This window comes from Hemicordylus capensis, chromosome 1, assembly GCF_027244095.1.
Source record: "Hemicordylus capensis ecotype Gifberg chromosome 1, rHemCap1.1.pri, whole genome shotgun sequence".
In the NCBI taxonomy this organism is placed as follows: Eukaryota; Metazoa; Chordata; class Lepidosauria; order Squamata; family Cordylidae; genus Hemicordylus; species Hemicordylus capensis.
In genome coordinates, this window is record NC_069657.1 from 409,261,439 (window position 1) to 409,285,464 (window position 24,026).

Here is a 24,026-nt window from a genome sequence, read left to right on the forward strand (position 1 = left end):
CTGTTTGGATCTGCTCTCCCACAAGGTGGCGATGCTTGTAGCCATCACATCCGCCAGGAGAGTAAGCAAGTTAAGGGCACTAAGAGTAGATGCACCTTACCTGATCTTCCACAAGGACACGGTGGTGCTCCGCCCCGACATCGCCTTCCTTCCCAAAGTTGTCTTCTCTCTTCACTGGTCCCAGCCACCCACGTGGTAGCAAGCATGACGTGTCCCCATAGCTAAGCAAGGTCTGCCCTGGTTGCATCTGAATAGGAGACTTGATGTGTGAGCACTACAAGATATTCCCCTCGGGGGATGAAGCCGCTCTGGGAAGAGCAGAAGGTTTCAAGTTCCCTCCCTGGCTTCTCCAAGATACGGCTGAGAGAGATTCCCGCCTGCAACCTTGGAGAAGCCGCTGCCAGTCTGTGAAGACAATACTGAGCTAGATAGACCAATGGTCTGACTCAGTATATGGCAGTTTCCTATGTTCTTCCCTAACCCTTCGGATGATGCGCAACACAGTCTATATACCTTGGATGTCTGTAGAGTGCTGGCCTTTTATGTACATAGAACTTCCGCGGAACGTTCTTCTCAGTTAGTACTGGTCCATACTGGTCCAAACAAGGGCAAAGCAGCAGCATCACAGACCATCTCCAGATGGGTGGTCAAGACTATAACATTATCATACCAACTAGCCAAGAAAGAGATACCTTCCTCCTATCAAAGCACATTCTATCAGAGCAGTGGCAACCTCAGCAGCCCTTGATAGGTTGATCCCACTTGATGTTATCTGCCAGGCTGCTATTTGGGCATCTTCTCACTCCTTTATTCACCATTATGCTCTTGATGTCTGCACTAGAAGGGCTGCAGCCTTCGGCATGGCTGCCGTACAGTCCCTCTTCACTTGACTCCCATCTCCAGGTAAGATCCTCACTGTGTGCAGCTTGTTATGTGCCCAATCGTGTAAAGCACAGAGACCATGCAGAAGAACATCAGGTTGCTAGTTTGTAACTTGGGTTCTTCTAGTGGTCATCGGTGCTCTTACACACCCACCCAACCTCCCCTCTATAGTTCTCTAGGTCGATGAATTCCGGGACTGAAGGAGGGAGGACATGTGACCACTGGAAGAGGAGGGGCTACTGCCTATTTAAGAGAGAAACTAGCTTGGAATAACTCCAATGAGGTCTCTGTGCAGGTGCAAAGTCCAATCATGTAAGAGCACAGATGACTACTAGAAAGATCCAAGTTCCAGGTAAGCAACCTGACATTTTTTGCTGTGTATCTTGGAGACTTGTGTGGGGTGGGGGGGAGCAGTTCAGCTTGTGAGGTTTTCATTTAGCAGATCCAGTAATGGGGAAAACTTTTATATGCAAAGAATAGGTGGTAGGAAGAAAAGGAGGGAACACTGGGGGTAAAAAGTGTGATGAGATACTTCAGAACAATACATTGAATCATTATTTTTAATCATGATTTTAATTGTCTTCCATTTTAGGCATATGTCCCCCGTGTTCTATTTTATGGCCATAATGAAAGGACAATTCTGTCTCGTATAGCGCACCCAGGCTATGGCACCATGAGGGATAATAATACTGACACAGAAGATGACTATTTCTCTCTTGCTGAGGAGCCTGTTGTCAGTGGGTCAATGTAAAAGCGTGTGGTTCAGTATAATTGACTAACACAAGGTGGCATCCTTGGCCCTGCTTCAAAAGAGCAAGTTTCACCAAAAGATGCACAGTCAGAAGTACTGATATGACTGTTCGGGAGGAGTCCAGTTGCTGTACTGATATTACAAAGTTGCTACCTTGGAATTGTTCATTTGTATAGGTCATCACACAAATTGTGGCATAGGCATACTCAACAGCAGTGCTCAGAGATACTACTTTGGGTTTTGTTTGCCTTTATGGAAATATTTGACTAAATGTGTTAAGGGCCAGATCACTGTAGCTAAAAGAATTGTCAAAACATGACACCTGCCTTTTTTGAAATTATGCCTTCTGAATTTTAACCAGCTTTGGCTATCTGTTAAATACTTGATGGTTAAGTCCAAAGGCAAAATCTGTTTCTATAGGAATAGTCAGTGTAACCTGAACAGTACTCTGAACCTCTGCCAGAATCCCTTACCTTCCAGAGCAGGCAGGAACATCTCTCTTCCCTGAAAGATAGAGGGATTTTCCTGCACATGTAGATAGAAAATGTGCCAAAATTAAAGGACTTAGGATGAAAACATGTATTTAAGAACTTTTAAGTATGGACTGTGTTTGTTCCCACTCACCCACCCCGGTGACCATTTTAAGGGCCTCATACACAGGGGAGCTTACTTGCACAATAAAGGATGTGAACATTTTATCATTTTTATCTGGTTAAATGTATGCATTAAGTGAAGTGCAAAAGGTTTCACAACTGTAAGATATTAGGCTGTTTTTTAAATTATGAAATAGGTATGCATTGCTACAAAAGGTAAATTGGATCCAAGGATAATTAAGCAATCACATTCAATAAAACACTGAATTCAGATACATTTCTGTGGCTGAGTGTATTGACTTCAACTTCACACTTTAAAAATCCAACCCAAACTTTTAGACCAGGCAATATTGCAGAACCAAGAATCTAAGGTAGAGCTGTGCACCTAAAAAAGAAAGAAAGCACCTTACTACTCGTATTCTACCCCAAGAAAATTAACACGTATAAATCAGGCAAGTGATGCATGTTTGCTTGATTTACATACAATATTCTAACTTTTTGCTAATAATTTGCTGGAAGTTACTCCTCTAGAAGCTATACATACATACATAAGCCTTTATTATGGTCAGAGACCAGCATAAAGAAGCTATACAAGCCTTTGGAGACATTCTTCCTGCTATAGTGTTTGCCAAGAAAGACCAGCAGCCATTTTAGACGAACACAAACTTGCAGTCCTTCCTTTATTCAGCTCCACCTCTTAATATGTTAAACCTTTAACTCTTTAAATACTATACACTCTTGTACCACATGAGCCTACTAGAAAGCTGCTAACCCTAATTCTCACTCTCTTTTCGCTCTTATTCAAAACAGTGTGCTAAAGTCTACATTTGCAACCTTCAAGATAGAAACTTTTTAAAAAAAATCAAAACACAGATCTTCAAGATATTGAATTCTGCACCAGTTAAATTTCTGTGGCATTATTGCATTATGCACACAGCCCTGGCCTATTAAGCTCCCTCTGTTTTTGGTAAACTGTGTATATCTGAGGCTGGGTAATGAAACCTGCTACATGTAAAAGTACTTAGCAACCTGCAAGGTTTCAAAGGTTAGATTGGTGCAGTGCTAGAGATTGTAAGAAGATGTCCTTCTAACCATTGAAAGGCCTATTATACAGAACATGGGTGCCATGGCAAATCTCTTTTTAAATAATCACTTGAACCTTTTGACACCTCTGCAAAGTTGCCAGAAGCTCTATACAGTTTCTTAAATCATTATAATATGCCTTTCCGGTGAAGTCCAGCCAACTGCTCCACACATGCAAAGCATGCACGACTTAGTTCAGTTGCCCCCAAACTAGAGGATTCAAACATTGTTTTAGTGGTGCCATCCATAGGTCCACCATTTTAAGACTTTGGATTGTCTGTTGTTTTGTTTGTAAAGATGTGTTAGGTAGGGTGGAAGAAGGCCCTGAGAATCATGGCTAATGTCAGTAGGGAGAGAATTCCACCCATGTGCATCAGCAAGGAAATAATGGCATTAGAAAATTGCTGATACTTTCCACAAATGTATTCAGTGAATGTCTTTGGAAGAGTATTCTAGAATTTTAGACAATGGCATAGTTTGGTAGTGCACAAATAAGTGTGCAGCTTGCACACTTCCCCTTCCTTGGTTCCTCTTTCATATTACAGCCTAGCTTGCTTGAAAACCAGAATGAAACCATGGTAGTTATTCTGGATTGCAAGCAACTCATGAGCCTCCTTCAGATGTTGTTAAAAACCCTTGCAATAATGGATGTGCCAGCCATCATGGTGAGGGCTTTCCCCTCTTCAGTCAAGCCTCGTTGACGCCGAGAGGTAGGATGTATGGGTGATTGATGTGGTGGAGGCAGGGCTTCCTCCTTCTTTGCCCACCTGTACCCAGCTACAGTGGGGTTCTTGGTTAACATCTGAAGCAGGCTATAGTTTGCCTGGTTCCAAGGAAATAGCAAAGTGTGGTTTGCCAAGAACCAGGAAGTAGCTTATGTGCCCAAGGGCCAACTATGTAATGCCAAATCATAGTTTGGTATTGCATATCTGAACTAATTAAAGATCTTTACTTTGCAGGACTTGTTAGAGCCTGGAGTTAAGGCTGAACTTTTTCCGATATTAGGGCTCTGCAAGAAAGCCAGTGGCTATCTATGGGCATTGTGTACCCTAAAACAAAAGCCAAAGCAGGGATTTTTAACCAGCCAACACTTGTTTTTAATGTGACTTATATGGATAACCAGTCAGTTGTTTTATTTTATTATTTATTTATTTATTTATTAATCTATCTATCTATTTTATTTTTATTGTTTTGTTTTGTTTTGTTTTAATCTTCTGCTCTTCCTCTAAGGAGCCCAGAATGGTGTGCATGGTTATGTTTATCCCCACAACAACCTTGTGAGGTAGGTTAGACTGAGAGATACGTTAGTGGCCCAGAGTCACCCAATGAGTTTCATGGCTCAATGGAAATTTGAACTCGGGTCTCCCAGGTCCTAGTCCAACACTCTAACCAGTACACCACACTGGTGTGGACCCCAACTCCAGTCTGAAGTGAGAGAATCCAAACATGGGCTCCCCACCTCACTGAGAACCAGACTGTATGGCTGTGATCAGATATTTAAGTCAGTTTCCTAATGTTTGAAGGGTAGAAATTCATACTATTGTATATTAAAGAAAAGACTAGTGTATCATCTGCACCCAAGCTATCAAACCATGCCTTCCATGTTGCTTTCTTGATTGTCAAGTCATTTGTGAGGGGAAACTAGGTAGCTGCTTATGCAGTGATCGCTCACTGCTCCACTGACAAGCAGCTAATAGAAGACAATTTTAGTTGCTCAATTTTCCAGACACAGGGGTGTCAGCCTGCCTCTATGGGGGTGCTTTTATACTTCACAATAGCCTAAAGTGGTTATTGCTCTAAAAACAAATTAATCAACTACTGTATAATGCCAAGTTTGAGCAGAACTATAAATGTCACTGTCCCGCTTTCTATTCAGTTTTAATGTCATTTTGTTCTCACCAGTACTGGAAGGTTATTCAATGTCTGTAAATGTCCTTAGTAAACCTTCCAGTGGTGATAAACCAATTCCAGTTGAGTTTCCTAGTTTAGTTTTTATGAGCCCTTAGACTCAGAACTGACCTTGTCTTTTATGAAGTGTGAGATCTTTTGGATACTGTAGTAGTGGTGTACAAAAGCAGGATTCCATACAGTCAGCAAGGCCCATCTTGGGATTGCACTTTTTTTTTAGGACAGACTGGCTATAAATCCTTAAATAATAATGACTTTTCTCCCATGCAGCACCTTGGCTTGGTTTTACCGCTGTTCACTTTAATGCAGTGTTAGAAAGGCAAGATTGCACTCAGGTTGGTGTGCAGGGAAAAAGACATATGTCCAGGACAACCTGGAATAAAACCAGGTGATAATTCACAATTATAGTTGTTTAGCCTTTGAGAATTCTGACAGGCTGAGTACTTGGTTGATGCAGTGTTGGACTTGCTCTGTTTTGGGAAGAAGGTGGAGGACCACCCTGCCCTCTCCCACATAACTTAATATCATCAAGGCATGATGCTGAGAGCCCACAACTGTTGCTTTAAAATATTTTTCCCCAATTGCATTTCACAGCTATATTTTAACAATCTTTTGAGGGGAGGGGGGCAGATGGACACTGGGTTGTAGCTAGAATTTTTTAATGTGATTGATACACTAGTATACCACCTACTACAAAAGTGTTACAGGAAGAAGGAAGAAATCTGGCAAAAACGAATGGAGGTATCTTCCAGGAAATGACTTCTACTTACCGAGGGTGCCTCTGCCCCCTTCTCCCTGCATCCCACCCACTTCTGGAAGGCCTCCTAACTCACTGATTCCCCTCTTCTTCCTGTTCCAAAACACCTTAAGGGGGAAGAAAAGCTGCCTAAATATAAATGTGTCTAATTGTACTAAGCTTTTGTGAGTTTATTTTTCTCTGCTTTGTTTCGATATCTGTGATGTAAACATTTAAATATACATCGTGTCTTTAAAAGAGAGGCGTTGGGGAGGGCAAAAGGGGGCTGTTGGGAGCCGGGCAGGTGCAAGGAAGTTCCCTTGCATGAGTTTATTATCTGCACATGTAGATGATGTCATTTAAAGATAACTCTTCTTGTTTGTGGTCCTATTGTCCTCCACACTTTGGATGTCTGCACCTGCATAGATAGGACATTAGAACCTTCTAGAGATCCCCTGCTAACCAGGTAAAGAGGAACCTTTTTAATGCGGTGGTTCTATATTTAGCAGGGGGAGAGTAACTGGCCCTACCCACCCCCAACTCAGTACTTTCAGTGACTGTTGCTGGTGTCTATCTTATGGTTCAGTTTAAATTGTGAGCCCTTTGGGGACAGGGAGCTGTCTTATTTATTTATTTCTCTATGTAAACTGCTTTGGAAACTTTTGTTGAAAAACGATATATAAATATTTGTTGTTGCTGTTGTAGAGGTGTAAGCTATAAACTTTTTGGTGGTAACCCCAGCCCCTTGGTGACACACTTATAGCCCCTCACAGATCACCTCCCTGTCTTTTTTCCAACCGTCACAATGATGTGGATGGGGCTCGTTCCTGCGTCCGCTTAGCCAATCAGTCAGACACAAGGATTGGGAATTATTAATTGAGGTTTATTGCTACTGCAGTCAGCAATAGGTAATCAATAGGCTCACGCTTTGGTGAGATGCCACATGGAAACAGGACTTTGTTAGCAGTTACACCCAAAGGGCCTTGGTGAAATTCAAGCGCTGAAGTTTTATGTTGCAGCCTCTTGAGTGATAAGACTATGCTTGACCTGTCAGGCTTTAATGCCTCCTCAACACCCCAAACTCACGAGGGGAAAAATAAAAATAGTCTGTGAAGGGACGAAAATTCAAGAGAGACGTCTCTTGCTAAGTACCCAGTCCACGCAGGGGCGAGGGGGTGGGGGGAAGTCTGTGTAGGGACAAAATAAGTCCGCGAAGGGACAAAAGTAGGATCCTACAATAAAGTCCGTGAAGGGACGAAATACTCTTAAGTGTTAATGCCGGGGAGGGAAACGGGGAATAGATTAGAACAACAATAGCCTCAACAGTTTTATTTGCTCCTGTCAGTTCTGTATGGCCACTCTCACCCAGATCTTATAGCTTCTGTTTCACAATGACTGGTTTGTGGCAATAGTCTTAAAAGATGCCTATTTTCATATTTCGATTTGGCTGCACCACAGACAGTACCTACACTTCTGCACTGGGAAGAGAACATACCAATACAAGGTCCTGCCTTTTGGTTTGTCTCCACAGCAAGAGTCTTTACCAAGTGCATGGCGTTAATGCACTTGGGTCCCCTTTCCCCCAACCTGACGGGTGGGTGAGTGGCAGCTGCTATGCCTGCTCCTCTTCCTGGGCCCTCCAGGCCTCCGCCTGTTCAAAAAGCAGAGGGTGAGGAGCAGCAGCAGGAAATGTGTTCCATTACTTCCTGTCCCTCCAACTTCTCCAGCCTCTGTCTCTTGAACAGGCAGGATGTAGTAGTAGTAGACACCAGGGAGGAAAGAAGAGGAAGAGCACTGCAGTGGAGGGAGGTGGTGCCTAAAGTTAAGCCATTGTGAGCACTGCACCAAAGTGCTGTTTTTTTTTTTAGGACGCATATAATATGCAGTAACTGCAAATTGTCAAGAGCAAAGCTGAATAATGCCATTGGCTGAATGGGCGGCACTTCCCGTCGCCATCCTAATATCTCTGTAAATGATTCTCTCGTATGAACTGCCCCTGGCTAAATGTTGCAAAGCTGTGTTCAGTCTCCGTTTGGAAAAGTCTGAGGGCTCCTGTAAGACGGTAGGCTACACATCTCAAGGGTCATGGAGAAGTTTCCCTCTTGGTGCAGCAAGAGGCAGTGTGCAGGGATGACAAGGCGGGGGAGAGAAAGAAGCAGTCCCTAGTCTCTGAACCATTGCTGCTGCTGGTGGTGATTTTGGCAGCGCACATCAAGGCAGTGGCAAAGGAAAAAATCACTCTGCTGCTCATCCCTGAAGTGCTTCAGGGACTGGTAAGTCAAGGGAAGGGTATTGCTTCATTTTGGGATAGGCAAGGAGAGTGCTTGGGGGATGGCAAAAGGGGTATTCAGAGCCTCATATTGGCTTAGTAAATTGTTTTGTTTTGTTTTAACAATCTGATTATTTCCAAGCCAGTTTGATGCAAATGGAAGAGAGCTTGCCTATAATTATTCTAAACCTTTTCTTTATCTCATAAATACTTTCTGACATTTAAAGTTGTTTAAACCATTTTACATCTATTCATCTTGCCCCTTTTAAAACTACTATATGGCTTGCAACGGCTTCACCTGCTAGAATCTGAAATTACTTTGCAGGGATCTACTTTTATCCCATCTCTGTCTCTGTTAACAGCTGCAAGAGGGTGCTTTAAAAGTTCATGGCCCACTAGGCAGGGGCAGGTTTCAGCCCCAAATGCAGCTGCTCAGTAAAACTATGCCAGTTGTTGAACTTGTGATGGCACTTGCACTGAAAAATACCTCCTGAGGTTCATACATGAAAGTGTTCACCCTTGTGCATTACGATAAGATACACTCACTCCAAATATGTCCCCTGGCTATTGCACAACATATAACACAAGCCTGCCTAGAATGTAAAGCTCTAAGATGCCAGCTGGAACAAATGCAGCGTTTCCATTTTCTCCAAGACTGGGATTCTGATGTGTTTGATCATCTTTCTCCTTCCAGCTTGCAAGCAGTTGTCCCCTTGGGAAGTCTGTGAATTTGAGCCATCTGTCTTTTAACTGCCTCCACAAAGGATTAATTTCTAAACTTTATGAAGGAATGCAGTTGGGCGGGGTATTCTGTGAATGAGTCTGCAAAAATGTGTCAAACTGCTCTCCGTTACTAATCTGTACCAAATCTGGAATTGTCTCTGCTAGCCCAGGGACTCTCGGCTGTGATCTTCCTGTTAGAATTGTCTCACACTTTCTCAACAAAGATGTACAGTGGGTAATTTGTTCTCCCCAAGGAACTTGGGGGGCTGTGGGGTAGGGTGGCCAACTTTGACTGAAGCTATTCCTGGAGATATCCTCCCCCTTCATATTTGCTTCATAATATCAAGCCATTAAATCTACAAGGTTACTTTCAACAGTGGCTTGGAGACTGCAGATTCCTAGAGACTAGAAGTGTGAGCATTGTAAGATATTCCTCTTAGGGGATGGAGCTGCTCTGGGAAGAGCAGAAGGTTCCAAGTTCCCTCCCTGGCATCTCCAAGACAGGGCTGAGAGAGATTCCTGCCTGCAACCTTGGAGAAGCCGCTGCCAGTCTGTGTAGACAATACTGAGCTAGATGGACCAATGGTCTGACTCAGTATATGGCAGCTTCCTATGTTCCTATGAGACTCCAGGACAGTCTTGGAGGGTTGGCAGCTTCAGGTTCGGTGGGGTAGAGCAAGACTCTAGATTTGTAGCAGAATTCTCAGCACCCTCACCAAACTACAGTTTCTAGGACACTTTGAGGGAAAAGGAATGGACAACTTAGCAAAAATAAATGTATGATTTACAGGAGAGGAGAGCTGGTCTTGTGGTAACAAGCATGACATGTCCCCTTAGCTAAGCAGGGTCCACCCTGGTTGTATTTGAATTGGAGACTAGAAGTGTGAGCATTGCAAGATATTCCCCTCAGGGGATGAAGCCGCTCTGGGGAGAGCAGAAGGTTTCAAGTTCCCTCCCTGGCTTCTCCGAGATAGGGCTGAGAGAGATTTCCACCTGCAACCTTGGAGAAGCCGCTGCCAGTCTGTGAAGACAATACTGAGCTAGATAGACCAATGGTCTGACTCAGTATATGGCAGTTTCCTATGTTTCCTATGATGTAGACCATATTCTATTTAATATATTTTAATTAAATTTGTACACCTCCCCAAACTTCAGTCTGTGGGCGGTTTATGGCAACATAAGCAAATTAAAATAGAAATCAAAGCGTAAAAACGATTTAGGTTTTTACACAAGTCTAGTTAAACAGTTTGGGTGAATAAATGTGTCTTTAGAGACGTAAAATGTTGTCAGAGATGGGGAAGCTCTTACTTCAGTTGGGAGTGCATTCCAGAGTCTCAGGACGGCAATAGAGAAGGCCCATCCTTGCATAGCCTCCAGACGAACTGGTGGCAACTGCAGACAAACCTCTCTGGATGATCTCAATGTGTGATGGGGCTCATAGTGAAGATGTTTAGGGTTTTATGGGTAATAAGCAGCATCTTGAATTTTACCTAGAAATGTATTGGTAGCCAGGATACAGTAGTTCTTTTAATATCAATCAGTCTTATTTATTACGGTTATAGACCAGCATAGTTCTTTTAATATGGGAGTCATATAGTCTCTTCAAGATGACCCAGAGACCAACCTGGCTGCCACATTCTGTACCAACTGTAGTTTCTGGGCTAGGCACAAAGGCAGCCCCACATAAAGCGCATTGCTGTAGTCAAGTGTGGAGGTTACCAGTATATGTACCACTTATTCTGAGGTCATTTATCACAAGAAACACACAGCTGGTGTATCAGCCAAAGCTGATAGAAAGCACCTCTGGCCATCGCCTCAAAGTCAAACCCCAGGGAGAGGATTTGATCCAGAAACAATCCCAGACTGCATACCTATTCCATCCTGAACTGGCATGTATAATGTCTTCCAAGCCTTCTACAACTCCCCTGTCAGATAGTATAAGCCATGGCAGATAAGGGGAAAGAGAACAGGTAGGCTGCACCATTCCAAGCAACTTATCCCCATCATCAGGAGTCACAAACTGAAACTGATCCAGGCCAACAACATAAGGGGAGTTGCTGGACTCCTCCGCATTAGACTCTGCAATAATTGTGGGGTCTGAATCTAAGTCGGCCTGAATACGAGAGATTTTATCCACAAAGAACTTATTTAAAATGTCACAATGGGTAAGTGATGGTTCCAAATTGTGATTCAAGGGAAGAGGAGCACATACTAGCCTTCTCACAACCGTAAACAACTCCGCGGGACATACGTTTGCCGATGCAATTCGGTCAGAAAAGGTTTGCTTCTTTGTCACATGTATTGCCAGAGGCAGTGGAGATCAGCCAGGTTGGGATACTCAAGGAACGCTGAGGACTGTGTTGGAGGCATCTTTACACATGCAGTTTATTAAATCCAGTGTTTAATCGGAATGCAAATGCTACAGTGGTAGAATGTGCATCCGGTTGCTGCTATTTATTACCGTTATTGCTCCTTCCACAGAGTTCAGAGTGGCTTATGATTCTTCCCCTGCTTTTGTATCCTAACAGCCGCCCTGTGAAGAAGGGTAGACTGCCCAAGATCACCCAGTGAGCTGTATAGCTAAGCAGGGATCTGAACCCAGGTCCTCCTCGCCATTTAATGTGGTTTAGTCTGCTTGGACAACATTCACACTTCACATAAGTCCTGTGAGACTGTCTCAAAGATGCTGTTTAGCATCTTTCTCAGGCAGGAGGGGGAACCTTGGTACGTGTGAGGAGCAGGGGATTAGATTGTTTTCCCGTTTAGCAGTTAGGCTACTGGAGTCACTTGAAGTGTGAACAGATGAAATATTCCTCTGTGTGGTAGTTCTGCAGTTCACACAGTTTTTAAAGAATGCCCCTCTCTGTTACACGGGCGTGGGTGGGCAGCAAATCCGTGCTCTTTGGGAGGAGCCTGAAGACCACCAAGAGTGAGCCTAAGGCAGTATCCATCCATAATCCATCATTTGTACTTTCAAATACCTGTTTCTGCAGGTCTGCAAACTGCAGCTTATAGGTTTGCTTTAACAAAAGCTTCATGCTTTGAAATGCCATTTTTTGCATTGTGCTTGAAATGTTGGTTTGTATTGGTTTGTATTATCCAGTGATTGGCTCAGTCAATCAGTTTTCTCACCAAGTGTAGACTTGCATGTAGAACATCTTGGTACTTTTCCAATAGCAAAAGAGAATTTCTATGGGATTCCACCCCAAGCAAAGGGTGGAGGGAGGGGGGTGGGCTAGGCAGTGGATTAAATTCTGTTGATAAGTGGGTGGTGGCGGTGGCAGCGGAGGCGGCGGTGGCAGCAGCTTTTTGAATCTACCAAAAACAGTACCTCCCAGTGATTGTTACTGGTGTCTATCTTATGTTTCTTTTTAGATTGTGTCATTGTGAGCCCTTCGGGGACAGGGAGCCATCTTATTTATTTATTTGTTATTTCTCTATGTAAACCGCTTTGAAAACTTTTGTTGAAAAGTGGTATATAAATATTTGTTGTATTGTTTAAAATCATAAGCTGAGAAGCAATTCAGATTGCAAGCCAGCTTTCTGTTTGTAGCCATTGGTTCTGTGTAAGAATCTCTCTCACCATATGACATGATGTCTCCATCCAACTTTTAATTAAAAATCCCAAGCATGTTCTAGGGTGACACTTTTTTAAAAAAAGAAAAAGTGGTTGATTCTATAACACAGCCAATTTCATAGCCATAATGTACGGGTAGGAAACTCAAGCTGGTGAAGCACGAATGACCCAAATTTATCAAACCAGCTGCATACCTCCTATGATAAATGGTTGCATTAAAATGTTTTTTTCTCAGAATATGCTACAATGGGAATTTTCCTGATGTCCTAAATATATTTTGATCAGATCTGGCTTGTTGTTTGACCTATTTTTTTTAGTAAAACAAATATACTGCTGCCATAACTTTTGTTGTAACTTATGACAGTTCTTTTTCTAGCTCTGGTCCATTGACCACAATAAAACTTAGTTGATTAGTAAAACAAATAGTTCCACTTACTATTTGTGTAGCGATCAGCCACCCCTGCCTCTAAAAAGTAACCGGAAGTGAACCCGGTCCTTACTGACAAGCTGGCAAACTCCAGGGCTCAGCCAATCAGCACACCAGGTGGGTGGGATCTAGAAAGCCATTGGGAGGAACGAGGAGTTCTTTCCTAGAAGAAGCTGGCTGGAGGTGCAGAGGAGGATGTGTGGCCGTGAAGCTTGGCTGCAGGAAAATGCCTCTGCAGGTCCTGGGAAGCCAGGAGGGCAGGAAGCTTGAATCCTCAACCAGAGTTTGGTGAGTTCAAGAAAAGGAAGCCAGGGCTTTGGCTTCGGGAAGTTAGTCTAGGGAAAGTTTGTTTAGTCAGGCTTTGTGTTAGGATTTCAGTTTCTTCGTGTGTGTTTTGTATATGCCTGATACTGTTCTATGATTGCTTACCTGTACTGTAAGCTTTTAAGTGTGCTTTTGCATTTCCTACATACCTGTTATTTGCAACTGGATAACCACAATTTTTAAGTGTGCTACCTTAATATCATCTGGGGTGCTTTTTGAAGTGTTCATGTAACCTACTGAGTATGTTTATCTGTAACTAGAAGCTGAGAAAGCCTCAGATGGATGCACTCTGTGGTAATTGAATAAAGCTGTTTTTGTTTTTCACTCAGGAGAAAGGGTGGGCTGAAAGGGGGTTTTACTCTGATGCAAACACACCTCAGGCAGGCAACAGCTATCAGTTTTCTCACCATGTGTAGGCTTGCACATGGAAGATCATCGTACTTTTCCAATAATAAAGCATTTCCCTGCAATTCCACCCCAAGCCCGGGGCGGGTTGTGGTCGTTTTAAACTCTGTCGATAATCTGGTGGTGGCAGCCGCCTTTTGAACATACCGAAAATTACAGAAAGGTTTTAGGAGAAGCCTTGCCAGAAAACTCAGCAGGGATGATACAGCATTTTTCTTCCCCACACGTAAGTTGGCTCTGAGACAAAGGCTTTAATCCACTACAGTTTGATTTATATACTGCCAGAGTGGGTTGCTAGAACCTAAGGGGTATACTCGTGAGTCAAATGGGCCGTAAGCCAGAATTTGGCTTTTTAAAAGCCAAATCTGGCCACCTAGGGCTCTAGGCAGTTCACAAAAATAAACACAATAGAAACAGAATAAAACCAACTATTAAACAGCAAGTAGAAAATTTAAACGTTCAACATGTAAAGTTGCCACCTTTTGGTTCTAGGTTTCCCTGGATAGCACCTTTAATGACCAGCAAAATGCTACAGAGAGGACCGTGGTAGAGAACATGCTCTGCATGCAGAAGATCCCGTGCTCAATCCTCTTTCATCTCTATGCAGGGCTGGGAAAGGCCAGACTCCAAGGCTGAACCCCAAGAGAGCTGCCAGTAGCCAGTGTAGACGGTGGTCTCTTTCAGTATAAGACAGCTTCCTCCTGTGTTCCTCACTATGGCACGATAGATTCTTCCTCCAGCCTTGAATAGAGGGGAAAGGCAGTTGCTGGGAGGGCAGTTGCTGACAGTGTAATGGAGGCAAATCAGCTGAAGAGTGGAAGGTGCTGTTGCTGTTTCTTTCTGGAAAGGGTACGGTTGGGAAGCTAGGGTGGTCTTTTGCCCAGGGACCTCCTTTAGACCTCCGATGAAAGGATTAGACAGATTCATAGAGGGTAGGACGACTGGCTATGATAGCTAAATTGAACTTCCAGATTCAGAGGCAGTATTCTGCTGATAAGGGATGGCTGTTGCCTTCATGCCTTGCTTATAGCTTTCCGGGGGCATCTGACTGGTTACTGTTGCTGGATTGAACTGGGGGTAGCCCACCTTTAACACTTCAGCTGATGAACTACAACTCCCATCATTCCCAGCCACAATGTATTGTTGAACAACAGCTGGAGTGCTGGAAGGTACATAATAGCTGCATTCATGTTTTTCTCAGGAAATGTTACTTTGCACATTTTCTTGATGTCTGCATAGATCGTGGTCTGATTTGGCATGTCTGACATATTGACCACACAGGACCAAATCAATTTTCAAAAGCTTGATAGAAGCTGTCTTTGGAAGGACACCATTGGTGGTGTCCTCTATGAAGGAAGAGATTCCTTGACCTAGGGCTGGGGCACTACTCCTGTAATCTGCAACATCAAGACTATTATTAATTGGTTGACCGGCCTTGCTGATCCTCTCTCTTGGCTGCAATTGCTTGAAGATGCTGACAGTTTTCAGTCATTACTACTTCAATTAGGAAGTATTTCTTTAAATGCTGGTTCACACATCTATGTCCAATGCTTGATGACTGCATCATCAAATGTTGACTATGAATTTTTGAATAAGCCATCACAGCTCAAACACCATATGGATCTAATTTGCAACTGACAACAGCACAGGTGTGATAAGAGATGACCGGGCCTAACACACAGGTGTTAGGGAATGGGACCAAAGTTCAGTGTCAGAGCATCTACTTGCATGCAGAAGGCCCTAACTTCACTGGGAGAGACTCCTGCCCGAAACCTTGAAAAGCTGCTGCCAGTCAGTGTAGCCAACCTTGAGCATGCCAGCTGTAGTTGAACTACAGCTCTCATCAGCCCAGCCACAATGTATTGTGGCTGAGGATGGTGGGAGCTGGAGTGCCAAAGGTTGCCTACCCCTAGTGTAGACAACAGCGAGCCAGATGGGCAATGTATAGAGCAGCTTTCATTGTTACTTCCATGGGGCTTTAAATCAGTGGTAGAACATCTGCTTGGCATGCACAAGGCAGCAAGTTCAATCCGTGGCAGCATCTCAGGGGTGGAGCCACCATTGGGCAAACAGGTTCAAAGAACCCGGGTCGTGCCCAATCAGGGGCTGTGCCTCACAGTCCTGATGCTCCCCACGTCTGACGTCAGATGCAGGGCTGCTGGTTTAACTCCCGAACAGGGGTTGAGCGGCCCCCTTTCGAGAGTTAAATGGCCACCACATTCGTGGAGCTGCCCCAGTCTAGCTTACCGGAGGGGCAGCGCGGCCCGTTTGGGAGTTAAATGCCCGGAGCTGCATTCGCAGCGCTGGCCAGAGCTGCAGGGCTCTGTTCGGGAGCCAGATACCCCCCCCCCATCTTACAATAAATAGCGTGAACAATAAGCATGAGCAAGATCCAGGCTGTCTCAACTGGCTGACTGGAAACGTTATCCAGGATAATTAACAGTCATGGTAAGGTAATAATTATCAATAGGCTAGGAGAGCCTTTGCCGAAGCTCAGCTCCAGCACAGAGGTGAGGCACTTGCCAAAGTGAGCATTGTCTGCAACAGCTCCTTCCCTGTCATGGCTGGCTGACCCACTCAAGCTTTTAAACTAGACTGTGGTTTTAAATTGCTTTAACGTGCCTGGGGTTAACATCACAGCAGGGTGAGGTGAAGCATAGGGTGGGAGGGGAGCAGCCAGGACACAGCAATGGGTGGCTGGTTTCTCTCCCATCCAGGAGCAGGAGAGGAGGGGTGCAGCACAAACATTCTTCTGTTCCCTTATTTCATGCATGTGAATTTAGGAGCACAGCAACATGGCGATGTGCATATTTTGAGAGAAAACAGCCCCAACAACGTAGGCCTGTTCTTAAATCTGTTTTTCATCAGCCCAGGGGCCAGAGTGGGCCCACAGACCCACATCCATTAGCTGGAAGGTGAAAGGTTAACACTGTGTGTGGGTGTAGAAGGCCACTGCTACCACAAGGACTTGCTTTAGACCTAAAGAGCCCTATAGCTAGGTTCCACTAGAGTGGAAATACCTTCCTCCAAACGCCACACAGAATATCTGCAAAAAGACCAAAGCATTTTTGTTTCTAGTGCACGGTCTCTCATTCTGGACTGGAATTCATTTGAGCCGACAGGAGGTTTCCATTGGAGTGGGAAAGACACCTCATTTTTCTTATGCCCGCACACCCCTTCAGTCCTTGTGCCTGTTGTCATCACAGCACACCTGAAACAGGGTTGAAAAACAATTCTGGAATAAGTGACTGGGCAAGGTACACTGTGTCCTTGTAGCCCTGGCAGTATATAATGGGACGGTCAGCATGCTGAAATGAGGAATCTTGCGTTGACCTCTTTTGGAAAGAGGGGCCCTTGAATGGAGACTGGAATGTTAATGAGTCACTGGCAGCTAAACCTATGCATGCAGACTAATTGGCACAGTTCTCAAACAGCTCCAATGTAGTTGAAGCTAATTAGGTATGAAAAGCTGAGGGGGGGGGGAGACCTTCAGTGGTTAATAAAGAGGAGCAGAAGGCAAGAATTTCATTTCCCCCCCTCCTTTATGATTCCCCCTCCTAGCCATGTCTCCATTTGCACACTTTTAAAATAAAGGGCAGAGCTTTCAGCATGTGACAGTTCAGAACATTTCAAAGTGTGGCCTGTCAAGCTGTGTGTTCCGAATCACCTCCTTTTTTCAAAACCTTGGCTTCAAAACAGAAACTGGGCTCTGCCCACCACTCATCTCCTGGGTTATTGGGGGACTGTGTTTATCCCCAAAGATAGCTCTGCAAAGGAAGATTCACAAAGACCACTCACAGACACCTCTGCTGTATTTAGGAATACAAGTGATTACAACTTAGGAATACAACTCAGGAGCTGAAACAATTTACTCCCAATTCCTTACCTGTGTCACCTGTGAGCAAGCAGATGCCAAACAATACTGCTGATTTTTTGGCAAAATTTTAGACGTAATTTTAGATGTAATTGAATCTTGATGCCAACTTCTGACATTATGCTTTCTGAATAAAACCCTGACATAACCATTAACCTGTTTGATTGGTCAAAGGAACAGATAAAATCAAAATAAAATGTTCTATGTTGTATAGCAAGGCATCTGTCAAGTACTATCAAATCATACCAACTTCTATGCAAGCCATCTGTCAGGTAGTGTCAGATGTTAATCCCTACTGCAACATCTTTGGATGTCAACTGTTAATCCTAAAAAAATGTACACCCAGAGAATATCATCACCCCTACAGGATTGAGCTGTAGCTCAGTGGCAGAGCACATGCTTTACATGTAGCAGGTCTTTAGTTCAATCCAAGTATCAAGTATCTTCAGCTAGAATTGGGATAAGACCTCCCTCTGGAGCCCTGCCCAGCCACTATCAGTGTAGTGATATTGACTTACATGAACCAGTGCTCTCAGTACAAGGCAACTTCATATGTTCAATATTCAGAGAATATCTGCCATAAAAATTTGCAAGAGAATTTTGTGGGCAATCTTGTGAGCCAGAAGTAAAGTCAAAAACCATAATCTAATCTAATCAAACATGCAAATAAAACTATATTAAAGCTACAAATGACTGTTAAATACAAAGCATCAAAACATACATTTGACACAATTTCTGGATAAAAGTTGGTTTCAATATTTTATCAAGCTCACTTTATTCACACAGATAAATAGGGCTGCTTGAGTGCAAGTGACCTATATGGGGGTACAATTCCATCATGGAAAATATTTGGGTTCTATCTCTCTATGTAAGTATCAAAATGGGTTTTTATCCAGAAATCACTTCATATATAGGTATTGATTATGGCTTTTACTTACATTCATTTAAAACTTTAATACAGATTTATATTCAATTTGACTGTGGTTTCTGATTGAGGTTCCAGTTTGTTTACTTTTGGTTTCTTCTGGGACTTTTCCCTCTTTTCTGGTTGACAGTTTTGGAAAGGCAAATCCATTTCAGCTCTTCTAAACTTTGACAGATTAGACACCATCTAATCTAAACTTTGACATCATGCAGGCAGTGTATATAATACCTTTATGTAATAATAATATGCAAATAATAATTACATACAGGAGGTACAGTATGTACCTCCTAATATTACATAACATTGAGAGGACTATCATCTTCTTAGCTGTGAAAAGCATACAAGACCAGGAAAATGCTTTCAAAATAATGTAATGAAAATGCTAACTTCAAGATCAGTGCAGGACAGAATGTGCGGAATCCAATGGTCACATTTACTTGGCTTGTGGTGGTTGCTATATGCTGTTGCTGCCTCCAGTTTCCTAATGCAGCAGCTGCCAAGTCATCGAAAGGCTTTGTATGAAAAGGGGACTTTCTCCCAAATCCACTGTCATTTCTCCCCATCACCAGGGGTGGCCCTTCTATGAGGCAGGGTGAGGCAGTTGCCTCAGGCATGGAGGGGCACAGGAAGCAGCAAACCCACCACTACAGGTGCCACCACACTCTCCACTGTTGCCACCCTTCCACACCCCACTGGAAGAGGCTGTCCATTTCCTTCTCATCCCACTGGGATGTGCCTCTTCTTTACCCCTCAGCACTGCCTGGCTTGGTGGCTTCATCAGTGCTCACCTATTGCTGCTGCTGCCTTGGCCGCACGTCTTGAGAATGCTGACCCTCACCCACAGATGTGGCGGCATCGTGCCGTCCTTTGCCTCAGGCAGCAAAAAGTCTTGAGAACCCCTGCCCATCCCCCTAAGCTCCCAAACCTCTGAAGAGAGGCAGCCTGGCAGAGGTTTATGCTAACACAAGAGCACAGCAAAGAGTGCAAAGTAGCTTCTCCTCTGCCATTACCCTTTCTCTGGGCTTGGCCCCTGACGTGAGGCCACCGCAGGAGCAAGATGAAAATACGCCTGCGCTTACATTTGAAAAAGGAGGTCTGGCAAGCATCACTTTGTAAACTTCCTTCCCACTTATTTTGTCTGTATCATGACAGATCAGTCTGCGAGGGGACATTAATTTAAATTATGGTACAGCTATACTTCCTGGCTGCAACAGATGTTGGCGTGCGCATGAAACATTTCATAGGGTGACCTCGAGCCCTGAAAAAGGAGACCACGTGTGGGAGATTTGGAGACAAAAGGGGGACACATTAATGTCTCCAGAGCCAAGGAAAGGAACAAAGCTTTGTGGTGAAATAATACAAGGAGAGTTGCCTACGGAGAAAGTTTGTCTATGCTCCCTCTAGATTATTTTTTTGAACCTGATTAACTAGGTTTTTTTTTTTTTAACGTTTATAAACCGCCCTGTCCAGAGGCTCTGGGCAGTGGCTCTGTTTTTGCCATTTTTGCTCTGGTTTTGTTTTGTCTAATTTTAAAAACCATAGTTCTCGCATATAGTTCTTTCCTTTAAAAGGCACAGTGCAGTTAATATAAAATAGTTGCTCACAGACTGTGCAGAGGAACGTTGATAGTGGAGAGCAGGGGCGTAGCCATAATTGAGCGAAAGGGTTCAAAGAACACGGGCCCCCAGCTCCTAAGGGCCCTCCAGGTCCACCCCTCCCTATTTTCTTCATTATCTTCCTCACTCTCGGGGGCCGCCAGAGAGAGGGATGAACACGGGCCCCCTCTTCCCTAGCTACGCCCCTGGTGGAGAGAGTCACCTGTGCTGCTGAAAGGTGCTACAAAGCACTGCTCTGTACTGAGTGCCGTACAATCACAGTCGAAATGCTACTTCCATCATTCACAATAACCCAAACAGGATGGAGCAAAAGCATAGAGCATGCCCAAGTCTAATTTCTGCATGCCTGGGCATGGCTAACTAAAGAGGGGTAAAAGCACTCCCGACTACAGTCATCAGAGGAATATCCAGGACCTTTAAAGAAAGCTCTGGGGACACTCCTGAGTTGCAAACTTGTGCCATCAAAGAGAGTGAAATCCTGCCCATCACAGATTTTACTCCAATTCCCAAATCAATAGTTTTCCTGAGCAGGAGGCACCTCTGCCTTGCTTGGTTCAAGCTTCAATTTATTTGCCCTCATCCAATCCATTAGTGATCCCAAACATTGGTTAAGCAAAGGGTTCTAAAACTTGGGTCTCCAGACATTGGACTACAACTCCCATTTTCCCCAGCCACAATGACCAAAAGCTGGTGTGGCTGGAGATGATGGGAGTTGTAATACAACATCTGGGGACTCAAGTTTGAGAAACTCTAAGTTAAGCACTTCAACAGAATGAAATGGAAAGGAAAAAGGAAATGGGTGTCATTCACGTCTGATGACACCACATCCTAAATTCCTGGAGAACTGCTGCAGCAGATTAACATAGACGTTAAACAGCACAGGGGCCAAAATGGAACCCTGCAGAACTCTTCAGGCCAATGGCCAAGGAGTGAAGGTGTGGTCTCCCACCACCACTGCCTGGAACTTCCCCTTCTGAAAGGATCAGAACCCATGGCAACATGGTGTTTCCAAGTCTTATCCCAGCTAGGTGGTCTAAAAAGATACCACTGTAGATGGTGCTAAGAGCTAGCAAAAGGTCCAGTAGATGCAACAAAGACATGCTTCCTCTATCCAGTTCCAGGGATAGATTGCCCACCACAGTGATGAAAGCAGTCTCCATATCATAACCAGGTCTGAAGCTGGATTCAAATAGACCCAAACACACTACTTACTCCAAGAAACTCTGGAACTTAGATGTTAGCATGCATTTGAGCACTTTGCCCAATAATGGAATATTGTAGGGTTTTTAAAGAGTTTGTTGGTGGTTGTTTAAATTCTTTTCATTGACTTGTTTGTTTTAAGTCTGGTTTTAAATTGTTGCTGGCTGGAAAAGCAACAATGGAAAAGCAGGATATAAATGTTTATATGAACCATTCACAAGCTATGTGCTGCCAAAACAAACAAACAAAACAAAACCTACTAATGGGCAGCCCTATAAATTAAACAAAGGCTCCTGAGAATCCAGAGTCCCCTCCCACAGGGGAGAGCAATTTGCTACTTGGCACTGCTGCCTTCCCATCAGCCTCTGATGCAGATAAGAGAATTCTGGCAAGTATATGGGTGCAACTGGAGCTGAATGTAAGCACTTCTGAAGTGTAAACACACACACTAGAACTGCTTTGCAGACCTTATACCAACCCGTTTTTCCCAGAGGGCTGCTGTTTCATTTTGACCTTTCTGTTGTGTGGACGACAGTCAAGTACAAGTGGCTCTTATCCACTAAGCCAATGCTTTCCCCAGATCAGACTTTTCCTCTTATGCAGAGTCATGCATTGGTACTTCTACCATAAGATGCTTATACGCATTTTCTTTATTGAGTGTAATAGCTGGGTGGGGAGAGTAATTAAACACTTGTTCATATAAACGCTATAGTTCAGCTATTTTTATTATGGAATTCTAAGCATTCTGTAAAGCAAAAGGCAAACATAAAAGTTATTCATGTGTTATTGTCAAGGTCCTAGCTGCATGCTCTGAATTTCATGTCTATAGCAGTTTTGAAGGAGCACTTAATAAGTAATCCCTCATTTATCCTCACAACAACCTTGTGAGGTAGGCTGAATTGAGAATTAATGCTGTGCACTCAGTTGGCTTCATGGCTAAGCAGGAATTGGAACCTAAGTTTTCTAAAGCCAACCCTATGCTTCCTTCTCCTCCTAAAAATGTCAGAGTCAAATTAGTTCTAATTTCAACTGCTCTGATTCAAGTATAATAATCAAGTTACACAGTTTCAGCTTTGTACATTTTCATATTCAGGCCTGTGTTATTCCTACTTTGAAAGAAACCTGGTGTCCGGTATATAATCAGGTACTTGGGTTTTATCTGAAAAAACAGACAGAGTGGCCCAGTCCTCATAGGTGAACAGGATCTAGTCTCTAGCAAAAAGTACCCCTTTCTAGTAATCAAGCAGTTGGGAGTTTTCATTACTTCTTCTTACAGTTCTCACTGGATTCCATATACTTCCCTTAGGGTGCTCTACCCTCAACTCCTTGGCCCTTACTTGAGAACACGGTTTGGATGGCTTCTTCGGTTTTACTTCGCATTTGCTGCTGGTAGAGTTAAAGGCTTAGTTTGGAGATGCTACCTGAAAGTTATCTGAACCCTGAATGGCTAAATTCACCCTTATTCAAGCTGGGTATGTGGACAGGTGGCGTCTTCATCACTCTGCCATTTGCTCGGTTTATCCCGTCCCCTTAGCATAAAAGGAAGAGCAAGCTAAGCACATGATTAATTACTGCTCTGATACACCTACCAATTCTACTTATCATTTTAAACAGAGCATCTTGAGTATTCAACATGCTTCATTTACATCATGAACCTTTAGTCATTCTGATGCCAACTGTGCTAGGTAGGCCAGTATGATACTCACACTGGAGATTTAAACCAGATGCATCTTCATTCATAGTCCAGTCACTGCACTACACTAGCCAATCGTGAAGTTGGCTTGAACAAGACTAAGAGTCAGAGCTATGAGAACCTGCAGGACTACAGCAGAAGCCACTCTAAATACAAAGCACTTCCCCATTTCTTATCGGATAAACTTCTGTATTGGGAGAGAGAGAGAGAGAGAGAGAGAGAGAGAGAGTGTGTGTGTGTGTGTGTGTGTATGCAGAAGTAGTGATGACAGCCCACAACCCTATAAAGGTGTTTCTTTAAGAAATCTCTCCCTTTTCCACTTTTGCTACAAACTGTAGAATATCTGCTGCAAGAAGCTCTGGTTCCTCAAGAGCTGCAAAGTGACCACCTCTGGCCATGAAGTTGAATGAAACAAGATTGCGATACTTCTGTTCCACCCACAACCGAGGATAATGCACCAAGTCACTGGGGAAAGCAGCAATTCCTGTAGGCACGTGCACAGGGAGCCTGCAAAGCAAAAGGGGGCGGGGGAAACAGAGATGACATTTTGCTCTCCAGTATGAAGCCACGTTCTAACTGGCACTTAGAGCCACTGTCAAAATAGGGGAAGTGAGATTGAGACAAAGGCTGTAGGGGACAGTCATGCCTAGAAACAGGATGGCAGGGAGGTTGGTGCTGCTGCCACTGCAGCAGGTCACAATATACACTGCCCCGAATGTGGCGATGGCAATTACCTTAGTTGGAGCTAGAAGGGGATTCAATGAATACAAAGTCTGTCTCTGGCTATTAGGCATGCTGGCTAGACAGGATCTCCAGAATACCAGCTGCTGTGCAAGCAGGAGGCGGCTCTTGCCTTCATCTCCTGCTTTGTGGAACTCAATCCAGGTTGCAGCCCACTGAGTCAATGGAGAACACACGTACATTGCCTCCCCCCTTCAGACAAACAGCACCATAAACATGTTCTCCTGGCAGGAAGAGGTGAGTGACAATAGCAGAGTGGAACTTCCTCCCCGCTTTGCCCATTGTAAGCATGAGCGCTG

The 24,026-nt window shown here is 43.9% G+C and overlaps 2 protein-coding genes across 9 annotated transcripts in view; one reads left to right on the plus strand and one right to left on the minus strand.

Annotated features, from left to right (window-relative positions):
• The window catches only part of TMEM63A (transmembrane protein 63A), a 75,203-nt gene extending 72,700 nt beyond the window's left edge, over window positions 1–2,503 (plus strand). For all 5 annotated transcript variants that reach the window (XM_053307636.1, XM_053307660.1, XM_053307644.1 and 2 more), the window contains exon 23: window positions 1,475–2,503. In XM_053307636.1, coding sequence (XP_053163611.1) covers window positions 1,475–1,633 — 159 coding nt within the window. In that variant the 3' untranslated portion in view covers window positions 1,634–2,503. The remainder of the gene's footprint in view (window positions 1–1,474) is intronic.
• Window positions 2,504–22,000: 19,497 nt separating this feature from the next.
• Window positions 22,001–24,026, minus strand: part of EPHX1 (epoxide hydrolase 1) — a 67,592-nt gene continuing 65,566 nt past the window's right edge. For all 4 annotated transcript variants that reach the window (XM_053307762.1, XM_053307756.1, XM_053307763.1 and 1 more), the window contains one exon: window positions 22,001–23,493. In XM_053307762.1, coding sequence (XP_053163737.1) covers window positions 23,283–23,493 — 211 coding nt within the window. In that variant the 3' untranslated portion in view covers window positions 22,001–23,282. The remainder of the gene's footprint in view (window positions 23,494–24,026) is intronic.